Genomic DNA, 13,335 nt, shown 5'->3' with positions numbered 1-13,335 from the left:
CCAATCCCTGGGGCCTGGGAGAACTTCTCATAGTTCTGGCAACTTGTTCTTGCCAAGGGACCGGAAACAGCATTGCTCATCTGAGTAGTGAGAACTCAACTAGGTGGACCCAAGGTCAGTCGCGGTACAAGGTGTCTTCAGATGCTTAGTTGGCAGGGCACGTTCCTTGCAATCAGGATGTCCTAGTTTCAATCAGTGTATCTAGATATGCAGATTACCTCCGGGAGCTGCACTGGGAGTGATCCTGGAGAGCTAGAGCCACCCTGAATGACCAACACTTGAAGGCACGTTTGAAGTCTCCCTTCCACCATCAGGGCTGACTAGCCGATAAACCTCTGTGACTCCTAATCTCTGAAAGCTCTTAATAGACCCACCTGGAACACATGGCATTGAGTTCCATAAATTACTTGCAGGTTTTACACAATGCAGAGGGTGTTTTCTTGTTTTTGTTTATTGGATTCCCCTGAATTCTAGTTTTTAGGGAGAGGGGTGACAGGTCCTCTCGCCGCATCAGGCATAATTGTATGGATCTCAGTTGCCTTCTCTTCCTCCCTGCCCACAGTTGCCTGTTCCTTCCCCTAAACTAAAGAGGCCCAGGCACTTCAGCTTATCCTTGTAAGGGAAGGTTGTTTGTTTGGAGTGTTGCATTTCTTCTTGACGGCTGAGGCATGTTGTGCCACCTGGCAGAATTTGGGTGGCCTTGTCGGACCACCAGACGTCAAGGAGGACAGGTCAGTTTTGCCTTTGTTGTACAGCTATCCACAAATGAGAACATGAAGTGAGAAGAAGGGTTGGTTTTTATATGCCGCTTTTCTCTACCCGAAGGAGTCCAAAGCGGCTTACAATATCCTTCCCTTTCCTCTCCCCACAACAGACACCCTGTGAGGGAGGTGGGGCTGAGAGAGCCCTGATCTTACTGCTCAGTCAGAACAGCTCTATCAGTGCTGTGGCGATCCCAAGGTCACCCAGTTGGCTGCATGTGGGGGAGCCATGCTGGATCCAGCTAATGTCACATCCAGTCTGTATCACACAGTGGCCAAAACACATGCAATCTGGGGGTCCTCCAGGGGGGCCAGAGCTCCAGAAGCCGTCCCACTGTTGCCCCCAAGCACCAGGAATACAAAGCATCGCTGATGCAGACAGTGTTCTGCCTATATTTTGTGGCTCATGGCCACTGATGGACCTCTACTCCATATGCAGTCCCCTCTTGAAGGTGTCTATGCCAAGGGTGGCCAAGCGATGGCTCTCCAGATGTCCATGGACTACAATTCCCATAAACCAGCAGGAATTGTAGTCTATGGGTATCTGGAGAGCCACAGCTTGGCCACCCCTGGCCTACGCCAAGGGTGGCCAGCGCATGCACGTGGGAATTGGAGTCCATGGACATCCGGAGAACAACAGTTTGGCCATCCCTGGTCTATGCTTGTAGCTACCACTACTTTCTGTAGCAGAATTCCAATGTAGCAAGAATTACACTTGTTAATAAGTGTATGTTTTTGGCCTGCCCCCCCCCCCCCCAATAGATGAGTTCTATGGCAATTCTCCTTTGTAAGGAAAAAAGTTAAAAGTTCATTTATATATCCCGCTTTCCATTAAAAATGTCAAAGATGATTTCCAACCATCAAAGAAAGAGGAGCTTACAATTCGAATCCTAAATTAAACTTAGAAATAAAATAAAATAGTAGCCCTTGTTAGAAGCAGGAAGCAACAAAGGGGAGAATGATCTAAACATCTGAAGCAAGCGGTGTAAAAGGAATAGATCCCCAGAATAAAGTGGCAGGACAATGAGAGAACAAAAAAATAAGAGAATAATTAAGAATTATTAATTAGCAGAACGAAAAAGTCTGAGTGATTGGCCTTATCTTTGCTGGCACCAATGTGGCATTGGTGCGAGGGGCTTCAGCAGGAAATCTAGGACTTGTAATCCCCCCACCCCATTGTCAGAGGATGGGCCAGCATTCTGTTTTCTAACCCAGTTGAGGCACCAGCCTGGAGAGACAAAGACGAGGGTGCTGCTCTTTCTAACTGCCGCCTTCATCCTGTTGCTGCTAGAAGAAGCAGAAGAGCTGTTATTTTTAAATACTTCTATACTTTTCACTACCTGGAGGAGTCCCAAAGCGGTGTACAATCGCCTTTCCCTTGCTCCCCACGATGGACACCCTGTGAATTAGGTGAGGTTGGGAGAACTCCGAGGGAACTGGGACTGCCCCGACGTCACCCAGCTGTTTGCATGTGGAGGAGGAGGGAAGAGGGAATAAAACGGGGTTCTCCAGATTAGAGGCCACTTCTTTTAACCACTATGCCCCACTGACTCTCAAGAAGAGGCACAAGTGACCCAGAGAGAAATTTCTAACGTTTGGCTTCCCATGTTAAACGCTGCAACCCTGGAGTCGCAACTTGTTATGTCCCAAGAGTGGCAGTCCTCCCATTCTGGCGAAAAGCATTGGATTCTCTTCTTAGCATTTTAGCTGAGTGCTTGGCGGAGGCTGCACGCTTCATGTATATCTTGTGTGGTGAGGCTCCCAACGCCATGTGCTAGGGGACTCTTTCTGGCTGGGTAGAGGTCAGAGGCCATCCGAGACAGCCAACACCACAGATCATGTAGGTTCACCGATCCCATGATCCGAGTTCAGGTGGCCCTACAAATCCCTGCCGCTTGCACCCTGCGGAGCCCCGCTTCGTGCCGCAAAGGACTTTGCCCCACCTCTTGTCCCTCCAGTGCACTGTGTTCAGCGCTAGCTATAGAGGTTTAAGCAGCTTTCCTGCACCGGGAGAATTAGGTTACGTCAGCTGGGGAGACGACATGATCCCGTAGATAAGCTCTCGGCACTGCAGGGTCAGGAGAGCGGGGTTTTATTCTCGGCTCTGACACGACATGACCTTAGGCGAGTCGAGCTCCTTTCTCTCTCCTCACATCACTCCCCCCCCCCGCACTTTAGTTTCACTGTTTGGAAAGGAGGCTAATGTTCCTCTTAAGAGGGCAGAATTATCGGCTTTTGGCTGGCCCAAGCCGTTGCGTGGCTTGCCGTCCTCCACGCAACCCCTGTCAAGAGCTCTCATCCAGGAGACGGAGGTGGCAAAGCTCTTTACCTCCTTGGCCAAAACGTTGCTCCTGCCCTTTGTCCCAGGAGTTCAGAGCAGCCAGCATGGTTCTCCTTTTCTCACGCCATCATCAAAACCACCTCGCAAGGTGGATCAGCTTGAGAGCGTGACTGGTCACTCAGTGAGTTTCATCGCCAAGTGAAGATTTGAACCCAGGCCTCCTGGTCCTAGTCCAGCGTTCTCATCGCGACACAGTGCTGGTGCTTCTTTTTAAAATAAAATTGTGTTGGCTTTTAAAAGATAACCCATAAAGAACAGGCAACCAGTGATTAATAGATTAATACAACTTTGCATTCGATAAACAGTAGGTAATCAGCAAATGCAGATGGCATAACACATTTCAACACTTGCTTTATAGCAGGGGTAGTCAAACTGCGGCCCTCCAGATGTCCATGGACTACAATTCCCAGGAGCCCCTGCCAGCGAATGCTGGCAGGGGCTTCTGGGAATTGTAGTCCATGGACATCTGGAGGGCCACAGTTTGACTACCCCTGCTTTATAGGGAAGACTTGCCTTGTAAGACTTGGCTTCTTTGGTACTGGCGGAAGACTACCTTCAGGGATTCTCCTGTTTGATAAGAGGTTTACTGGAAATAGAAAATCAGGACAAGGAGTCACTGTGAGGGAGACGGTCTTGGGGAGCTCCGGTGCTAGCTTTCTAATGCCTAGGAACATAGAAAGCTGGAATCCTTCAACTCCTGCCCAAAAGTGCCGAGTGAAGGCAGTATGATAGTTTAAACAATAAACAAATTTCCCAGCTCTTCCAGCTTCTCCTACATGCGTGACCAAGACCTCCATCTGTCTATATCCCAATGCAATGTTCCACAGTCTCATTCTATGGCAGGCAGAACAAGAAGAAGAAGAGTTGGTCCTTATATGCTGTTTTTCTCTACCCGAAGGAGGCTCAAAGCGGCTTTCAGTCGCCTTCCTTTTCCTCTCCCCACAGCAGACACCCTGTGAGGTGGGTGAGGATGAGAGCCCTGATATCACTGCTCATTCAGAACAGTTTAATCAGTGCTGTGACTAGCCCAAAGTCACCCAGCTGGCTGCATGTGGGGGAGCTCAGAATCAAACCCAGCACGCCAGATTAGAAGTCCGCACTCCTAACCACTTCACCAAACTGGCAGCCGGTGAGCTGCACACTTTCTCATTTTGTTACTAACAGTGGGCATCATCCCCCCCCCCCATTCAGTCTGTCCTGTCTTTGCATAACACGCTAGTTCCTGTGTACATGCATGGTCAGAAACCTGGCAGTCGCAGCTGCCTTCCCCGCAAGCCGTGAGAAAGCTGTGAAGATCAGGCACGGAAGGAAGGGAAGGTGACGGTTTCATGGGTCTGTCCCAGGGAGGGCACTGATCAAAGGTTCCCTTCTTGGCCAGCCCCTAAGCAAACCTGAGCTGGAGCCGTCTCATAGGCTCAGGTGGCACCACATGACTTGCTGCGGTTGTAGTAAAAAGGGATTTGTTGTCGTTCCTGGTGGCCCTGATACAGAGCATTTGGGCCATGGTTGTAAGGCACACTGTGACCTCCAAGCCATGAAAAAAAATTCCACAAGCCACAGGTCTGTGAAACCAGTGCTGACCTGCAGGGCAGGTAACCTGTCCTGTCCACTGATTTAACTTTGCCCCACAATATCAAGTGTGTCCTTCCTCGATGGGAACTATCTGGGTGACGTCTTTGTTTACACTTTCAACCCTGCAGGTTTGTTTTTCCCCCCACACTGAACAGAGCTGGGTGGTTCTTTGGTGGTTTGATTTCCTGGGTCCCTAAGGTGTAACTGGAGATGGATGCTTACCAATGTTGGGTCTGATGAGGATGTTTATATTGGTGAACAAAGTTTGTGTCCAGGGGCACCTTTAAGGTGGGTTTAAGCTTTTGTGTGCAGCAGAGCTTATGCCTGGAATAGAACATTGTTGGTCTTCAAGGGGTCCGTGGTCCTGAACTTTCTTCTGGTGCTTCAGACCCACACAACCTGAAGCTACCTGAGGAGGTGTGCATGGACCCGAAAGCTCACACCTTTTTGGTCCTGGGCCCCTGCCTAGTGGAATGAACTGTGGGCCCTGCAGGATTGGTCAGCTTTTCGCAGGGCCTGCAAGATGGAGCTCTTCTGCCAGGCCTATGGTTGACCTGGTTGGGCCCCTCTCATCAGGAACTTCACCACCCTTGACCATCTGGGTGTTGTTGTTTTTTTACATAGCCCCCTGCTGCCCGGGTGGCAGCCGTTCCTTTATGGGAGTAGGATTATTTTCCACCATGTTGTGTTTTTGTATCATTCTGTGTGTTTTTAATGGGGTGGTTGTTGTGGGATTTTTCTTTTATACTGTTTACCCGCCATGGGCCGGTATGCTGAGAGTGGCAGGTAAGAAATATAATATAATAAATAATAATAGTAAAACTCTGTTGAACTTAAAGGTGCCAGTGGACTTTGTTCTCTTGCTTCAGGCCCACATGGCTACCCACCGTAACCTTTATTGATGAAGAGCATCTTAGTAGATAGCCTTATGGCTGTTCTATGACTGGACAGGACTTGCGTTTGTCCTTCCATTTCCCTTCCCTGTTAAATAAACTCAAAACTGTGCTTCCTTTGTGAAGAGCACATTGCATCAGACTCCATTAAGGATCTCTTGTGTGTTGTAGAAGTTCCTGGGGTGTGTTCTGACGCCATTAGCAGTCTTCTCAAGGGGGAATCTCCCACCCTTTCGAAAGCCGATGATCTAGAGCAGGGGTAGTCAACTTGTGGTCCTCCAGATGTCCATGGACTATGATTCCCATGAGCCCCTGCCAGCGTTCGCTGGCAGGGGGCTCCTGGGAATTGTAGTCCATGGACATCTGGAGGACCACAGGTTGACTACCCCTGATCTAGAAGAAGAAGAAGAAGAGTTGGTTCTTATATGCTGCTTTTCCCTACCCGAAGGAGGCTCAAAGTGGCCTTCCCATTCCTCCCCCTCCCTAGAGAACAGAACAGAACCATTTGGTTGAGTGCCTGAACAAGATTTTTGTGTGGAGTTTATTCTTACTGGGTCTTAAAAACCCCAGCTTTTACCGCCTTTGTTTAAAGAAAGGTGGACAGATGAGCTTAAATAAATGCAACCCATTTTGTTTCAACAGGGTTAGTGGAACATGGACGAAACTGGGCAGCCATAGCCAAAATGGTGGCGACAAAGAGCGAGGCCCAGTGCAAGAACTTCTATTTCAACTATAAAAGGAGGCACAACCTCGACAGCCTTCTTCAGCAGTACAAGCAGAAAGTGAGTTGAGACCCCCCGGGGACCCAGGGTGGGGGAGAGACTTGCACCTGTGTGTGGACTTCCCAGTGAAGGGCAGGTGAGCTGAGGTGTCAAGACCAGAGGGAGATGTGGGAAACGGAAGACGAATCAAGGTCAGGACACAAGGAAAGCAGGTGGATAAGAGTGTCGGGTGGGCTTAAAGGGAAGCAAGTTGCAGGAGGCCAGAATGTATGATGTGCAGTCTTTAAAATACATATTTGTTACCTTCTCCTTTTAGAATTTTAGTGGTACCTTTTAAGGCTATTAGCTGTGCACTTCAAATACAATGTGTGCTTGAGGTGCTTCATGCTCCCAGGTGTTGTATTCAAGAGATCATTTGTGGTGGATGCAGGGTGAAGCTAGGGGGCTGCCCGATGCAGCCGATGTCACAGACCTAAAGTCAGAAAAGGGGGCTGCGATCACAGCGGGCATGGTAAGGCAGTTTAAGGACGTCCCTTTTCTTTCTTTCTGCCTCCTAGTCTTCTCGAAGGCCCCGTGAGGAGCGCGAAGTGTCACAGTGTGAGAGCGTGGCCTCGACAGTCTCTGCACAAGAGGACGAGGACATCGAGGCATCCAATGAAGAAGAGAACCCGGAAGACAGTGAAGGTGAGTCCAGAGGTGCAGAGGGATTGAGGACATGAGTGGGCAGAGCAGTGTCCCCCTCCTTCCCAAGCATGCTGATGCCTGTAGTGGGACCAGCTGACCTCTAGCTCTCCCAGTATGTCCCCCAAAAGCTCTGCACTCTGGGAATACTAAGCTGTTGGTGATTCCTGGCCCCAAGGAAGTGTGGCTGGCCTCCACCAGAGCCAGGTCCTTTTCGGCTTTGGCTCCAGAATCATAGAGTTGGGAAGGACCTCTGGGTCATCTAGTCCAACCCCCTGCACTGTGCAGGACACTCACAACCCTCTCACTCATCTACTGTAACCTGCCACCCCCTTGAGCCTTCACAGAGTCAGCCTCTCCGTCAGATGGCTCTCCAGCCTCTGTTTAAAAATTTCCAAAGATGGAGAACCCACCACCTCCCGCGTGGCTGTATTTGGATGTTGTGACACAGATTACTAATTTGAATTAACTTTTGCTTTATATTCCCACTGTCATGATGGTAGTTCATAACCTGAGGAAGAGTGCTTGCACTCGAAAGCTCGCGCTTTGAATAAATCTTTGTTCTGCTACTTCTGATTTTGTTGTGCTACTTCATACCAAGTGCCAGAGATGCCAGGTCAAGCCCATGAAGGTCCTTAGGGGCACCAGAAGCTCATGAGGCTACTGAATGAGGCCTGCTGTTAAGCCGGAGACGCAAATGAGTGACTGGTCTGCAAGGCAGGCATCTAGCTGGAGCCGAGAAGGCAGAAAGGGGGCTGTGGTGGTCAGGGCCAGCGCAGGAAGAAAGGGCAGAGTTCCCCATCAGGCATGTGACTAGGCTTGTGTACTGCAGTGATGGAAATGCAGAATTCACCCCCAAGCCCCCACAAGAGGTATCAAGGTATATCCTTGTGTGTCGCACGGCACTGAGCAGGAATAATTTGGCATCCAGTTAATTCTGCTTAATTACTTTCAGAATGCTTACTCTCGACTTAATGTCTTTTCTAGGCGCCGAAAATAGCTCGGATACCGAAAGTGCTCCCTCACCTTCTCCAGTGGAAGCTGCCAAGCCCTCGGAAGATGCCCCGGCCGAGAGCGGCTCTTCTAGGATAACCACCGAGGTGGCGGCTGAGCAGGAGTCAGCCATGAAAGCTGCCCCAGTGGCCTCCCCTCCCTCGCCGGCCCCAAGCATGAAGCCGGCCGAGAACGAGAACGCCGAGCTGCAGGTGAAAGAGGAGGCCACGACCGAGGGGGAGGAGGCCATGGAGGTGGAGAACCGGAACCAGCCGATCGACACCAAGCCCGTGCTCAGCCTTGTCGTGCACACTAAAGCGGAGCCCATCGAGGTCGAAGCGAGGCTTCAAGAAGAGGTCCAGGTGAAAATGGAGGCCGACGTCAAAGAAAGGGAGGGGGGCAAGCCCCCGGAGAAGCTCGAGCCAGAAGACATGGACTTTGGCCCCGCCCATCAGGTTGGCACCCAGCGGATGGAACCGACCTCGGACAACGACTCGAGCGCCACCTGCAGTGCCGACGAAGAAGTGGACGGAGAACCTGAGAGGCAGAGGTGAAGCCAAAACGGCTCAAGGCACAGAGAGGAGTTGCTTCCCTCTGTACGGGGAGGAGGGGAGAGGGCAGAACAATGCATCTGGATCCCGCTTTTCTGCTCAAGTGGGACTCAAAGTAGTGTTAGAACATCATTCTTCCATTGTCTCACAACAACCCTGCGAGGTGTGACAGCTTGCAACAGGCCCAAAGTCACCCAGTCAGTTTCTGTGCTGGAAATAAGGATTCGAACCTGGGTCTCCCAGGGTCTTAGCCTGCCCCTCCGTCCACTACACTGTCTCCGGTTTCAGCTGCTTTCCCACATTGTCTGAGCAAGACAGCCTAGCGATCTCCATGCATTCCAGACAGAGATTTTTGGTGGTTGCAAGGTCATCCGCTTTGAAAAACTGAGTTTGTGCGAGCACCCCGTTACTGATTTTGACCCCCAATACCATTATGCCCAGAACCTAACACTTGGCAGTCCACCATCATACCCACACCGGGAGCTGGCTTCCCGGTCATCCTTCCTCCGTGCCTGTCAGACGCAAGCCTGTCAGGGTGCTGCACTGCCCAGACACCAGGGATATGGAGTGGCCTTGCTGGGGCATCCCTAGAGTAGGGGCAGGGGAATTGTCATTGTCAGGATCATTCCAGGGAAGCTCCCGTTTTAGCCCCAGGAGATGCCAGTCCCTTTGCCTGCTGCACGAAACGCTGCGTTTCACCATCAGCTTTCTGGACAATCCTGTATTTAAGTTTGAGTTTCCTCTTGCTAAAGGAAACGCTTGGAGTAAGACATCATAGCCACACACAGTTCGAGTGAGTAGTTTAATCCCATGGCTTACAAGTTCACTGTGTCCCAGGACAGTCAGTGCCACAAACCAATGGTGCCATTGCACACTTTAAAAAACCCAAACCTTTCTTTCTTTGCCTTCTGCAAACGTCTCCGGCCGATTCATGGCCAAGCAGGATCTTCACCAGATTCCCAGCCACGTCGGCCTAATGGTAGCACCTCCCCATATGGGGCCCCTTGCAGTGGGAAATGGTGCATTGCTTAGCAGCCACAGGTAGCTCTCCCCTGCTTTGCCCATTTTGTTTTCCCCAAACTGTCACTTAAGTCAGTGGCCACCCTCTGTTCTTGGGCAAGCAAGTTCCTTAAGTTCATCCCGCAAAGAGGCACTTCTTGTTGAGCATCCCAGATCTGCTGTCAAGTCAACTTCCCCGGGAAAATCGTCTCATTTTATCACGAGACGGAAAGAGATGCCTCTAGTCTTCTGCAAATATCTATTTGTAGCAGCAGACATCCTAAAATTTGTTGGAAGGATCTCCCCCTTTTAAAATCGACTGTGTTTAGGCTCCACTTTGTCCTCAAAGGTCTCCGAATGGTCCCAGTTATAGGCTGGATTGAGTGCTTTTGGGACACCCTCTTGGCCTCCTGTCCTCTTAACGCAAGAACGTCAGATGATGCCCCACTGAATCAGACTGCATGTCTGTCCCATTTCCTGAAAGGGCCAGTTGCTTGAGCTGGGAGGCCCATGAAGCAAAACATTCTCCTGTTTCCTCCCACCCACAGCACCTGGCACTCAGGTATGCTACCACTGACTGTGGAGGCTCCATTTAGCCATAGATGGGCCTTTCCCCACTGAATGTGTCTCACTGCCTTTCCGTGCCATCTGAACTCGGGGCCATCCCTGCTTCCCAGCCAGCGGTGCCACTACATGTATTTTGGTTGGTTAGATGTGCCTGTTTCACTCTGAGACTATTCCAAGAGGAGTTGCCAAGTTAATTTAGCAGAGAGAAAAAGTCTGGCCTCGGTTTATTTTTTGAACTCGGCGGTGGGCAACCTGGCCCCGAAGCTGTCGTCAGGATGCAGAAGACGCCTGTGCAGCTGTTGGATTGCATCCACTTTTGCCTTTTAAAATAGCTCAGCTGAATTCATCTGTCGGCTTGCAGCCAACAGCCTCGTTGCTTGTTTCACCTCGGAGATGTGTACTTCGGCCGCCTTCACCTTAGTGGCCCTCCTTGGCCCTCCTCGTTTTCCTTCCTCTTCAGAATGTGCTTGCATAGGTGCCTGCCTCTCCTGCTCCCTCCTTTCCTTGACTTCCCGTCTGCCTTGTCCTTTTCTCGAGTCAGAGCAGCGCCACCAACAGCTGCCCGAGATCCCTCCACGATATGCTCCGGCCAGCCAATCGCTGCCAGGAGCTTCATTACCACGGCCACCCCCTAAGTACCTTACCGTCCAGATCTCTTGAATGTACAAAGTGCCCGTTTGCTGCCTGACCCCTTGCCAGGTTCTTCCGCTCACCTTTTTGAATGTCAATTTCCTTCCAGAATCTACACCATGGACTCAAAGCCTTCCCTGCTGAACCCTACGGGGCCTCTGCTAGTGTCCTCCACCATCAAGCAAGGGCCAATGGATCTGCAGCAGCTTCAGCATCGGGCCGCCATAATTCCACCCATGGTACGTTCCTAGGGGAAGTGGGTAGCATGGCTCACCTCTGGCTTTGAGTGGCAGTGCTCTTAACAGGCCTCAGCAGGGATCCACAACACCTGCGAGCTCAAAGCAGCCCTCCATTCTTGCAAGCCAGCAGGTGTTCCCCCCCCCCACAAACCTTGCATCACTGGAGCACCCGAGTGCTGTGTGAACCAAAATCCTTTGCGGGTGGGCTGCTTTATGAAGGGGGGTGGACAGGGACTGGCTAAGATCCCTTGCTGAAAAATTCATTGCCAGAGGAGCTGGCACGTACCATGCCCCCTTCCTTTTTCCTTTGGCGACACCACTGCTTGCACTGGTTTTGGCCCAAGGGCCCCGCAAGACTAACTCCTTAAACTAGCCTTTCTCCATTTTTTTACCATTGAAAAATCCCTGAATCACTCTCCTGGCTTTGAGAAACCCCCGAAGTGGTGCAGTCGTGCCGAATATGGCTGGAAAGCATAGCTTTGTACACTTATGGGGTTTCTTGAAGCTTGAAGGATGTCTCAGGGGTTTCTCAGTGTGTAAAAAGTTGAGGAAGGCTGATCGAAGGGATGTATTACATTATTTATCTCTAAGGGGTATGTTTTATCTAAGGGGTCTTAAATTATTGTTCTTGCCCTTAAAGCAGGAGTGACCAAACGATGGCTCTGCAGATGTCTACAGATTACAATTACCATGAGCCTGTACCAGCATGCTGGCCACGGGCTAATGGTCATTGTAGTCCATGAGACATTTAGAGAGCCACCTGCGTTAAGGGGCGACAGCAGGAGTAGAATTAGCAGTGGAGCTGCGTTGTTGTCCTTCAGTCCTGTGATATTCCTCTTCCTCAGGTCTCTTCTACATTGCAAGGGCTACCGCAGGGGATCCCAATGAGTGGCTATACGCTCTTGCAGCAGCACATCAAGGCCATGCACAAGTCCACCATGCTAGAGGATCAGCCGCGCCAGAGGCAAGAGCAGATGGAGGTGGATTGCCGGAGGTCCGCCAGTCCCTGTGGCACATCCAAGAGTCCCAATGTCGAGTGGGATGGTAGGTGAACTGACCTGTGTGCTCCATTAGTGCCCGAAAATATCCCCGGGAGAGTTGTTTCCTTCAACCCACTGAGGAGGGAAGAGTCGCCGAAACTATTTAAAAGTTCTTGTGGTGCGTTTTCAGAGAGCAGCCGTGTTGGTCTGCATTCTATCTGCTAGACTGGCCTTTCTCGACTTTGAAACACCACCCAGTAATGCACTGTGGTGTAAAACTTTACTTTTGATTTTATTGGTAGAGTCTCCTGCCAAGTGGCTGTATTTTTTTTGAAGCGCAAAGTAGAACAATATCGCTCCGTTCTCTTGTGTTTACGTCCGCGGCTGCCTCTTGTTCTTAAGCGCCTTCTGCTTCCGCAGGGAAACCAGTTGCCTACATGCCTTATGCTGAAGTGAAGCGTGCCATGGAACAAGAAGCGCAGATGCAGAATGCGGTGGTGAGATCCGCCTCGCCCTATCGCCTGTCTCCGAGGGAGGTCAGCAAAGCCTCTCCACAGCCTGACATGAATGCAGCTCGCTACAGTGTTCCACCAGGTACAGTTGCCTCACCTGCTGCTCATAGAATCATAGAATTGGAAGGGATCTCCAGGGTCATCTAGTCCAACCCCTTGCAATGACCCCCCCAAAAAAACAACAACAACAACAACACAAAAACAGAATCCCTGGCCAGTCTGGCCTGCTAGAAAGTCACCTTCTGATCCTAGAGTAGTGATCGGCATTTTCCCGGACATGCAAGAAATGGCCAAGCACCAACACAGTCCCTTCTGCCCACCCACTTACAATCTGCCTAAGTTCCTAGAATCATCATATATAAATAAACAGAAAGAAATTTCCAAGCTGGCGATGGCAAAAAGCTTTATTCCGAACGAGTTCCTAGGTATAAAACCTCGTATTCGTGTTTTACTTCCTCAGTAAACTTATTTCTGAATTGGTTTTTTTTCAGGGATACAAACAAAGTCTTCAACCCACTACCTAATTCTTATATTTTATATACCTTATATTTTATATTTTAAGTTATATAATTTGGGTCTATTAGTATCAAAGGTCCATAAAGGTAACTGTCTTATAAATGACCCATTTGGGTCGTCTCTGTGAGTTCCCAGAATCAGCATTTCTGTCAGATGGCTCTCTAGCCTCTGCTTAAAAACTTCCAAAGAAGGAGAACCCACCACTTTCCAAGAAAGCCTGTTCCCCTGAGGAGCTGCTCTAATTGTTAGGAACTTCTTCTGGATGCTCAATTTTGAGATTTTGTTTTCCCAAGCCCTAGGCATGCATAAGCCCTAGGAATCAGATTCCCAGCCTGGAACTGGCAAAATGTGTGCTTTTGGGTGATATCAAGGCTTATC

At 50.2% G+C, this 13,335-nt stretch overlaps 1 protein-coding gene across 5 annotated transcripts in view; it reads left to right on the top strand.

The window, feature by feature from the left end:
• NCOR1 (nuclear receptor corepressor 1) overlaps positions 1–13,335 on the top strand; it is a 120,292-nt gene that overhangs the window by 62,715 nt on the left and 44,242 nt on the right. For all 5 annotated transcript variants that reach the window (XM_077311821.1, XM_077311822.1, XM_077311823.1 and 2 more), the window contains exons 19-24: positions 6,210–6,349; positions 6,847–6,973; positions 7,958–8,513; positions 10,820–10,949; positions 11,795–11,993; positions 12,350–12,523. In XM_077311821.1, coding sequence (XP_077167936.1) covers positions 6,210–6,349; positions 6,847–6,973; positions 7,958–8,513; positions 10,820–10,949; positions 11,795–11,993; positions 12,350–12,523 — 1,326 coding nt within the window. The remainder of the gene's footprint in view (positions 1–6,209; positions 6,350–6,846; positions 6,974–7,957; positions 8,514–10,819; positions 10,950–11,794; positions 11,994–12,349; positions 12,524–13,335) is intronic.

Source organism: Paroedura picta, chromosome 15, assembly GCF_049243985.1.
Source record: "Paroedura picta isolate Pp20150507F chromosome 15, Ppicta_v3.0, whole genome shotgun sequence".
Lineage (NCBI taxonomy): Eukaryota > Metazoa > Chordata > Lepidosauria > Squamata > Gekkonidae > Paroedura > Paroedura picta.
This window is presented reverse-complemented; position numbering and strand designations above follow the sequence as displayed.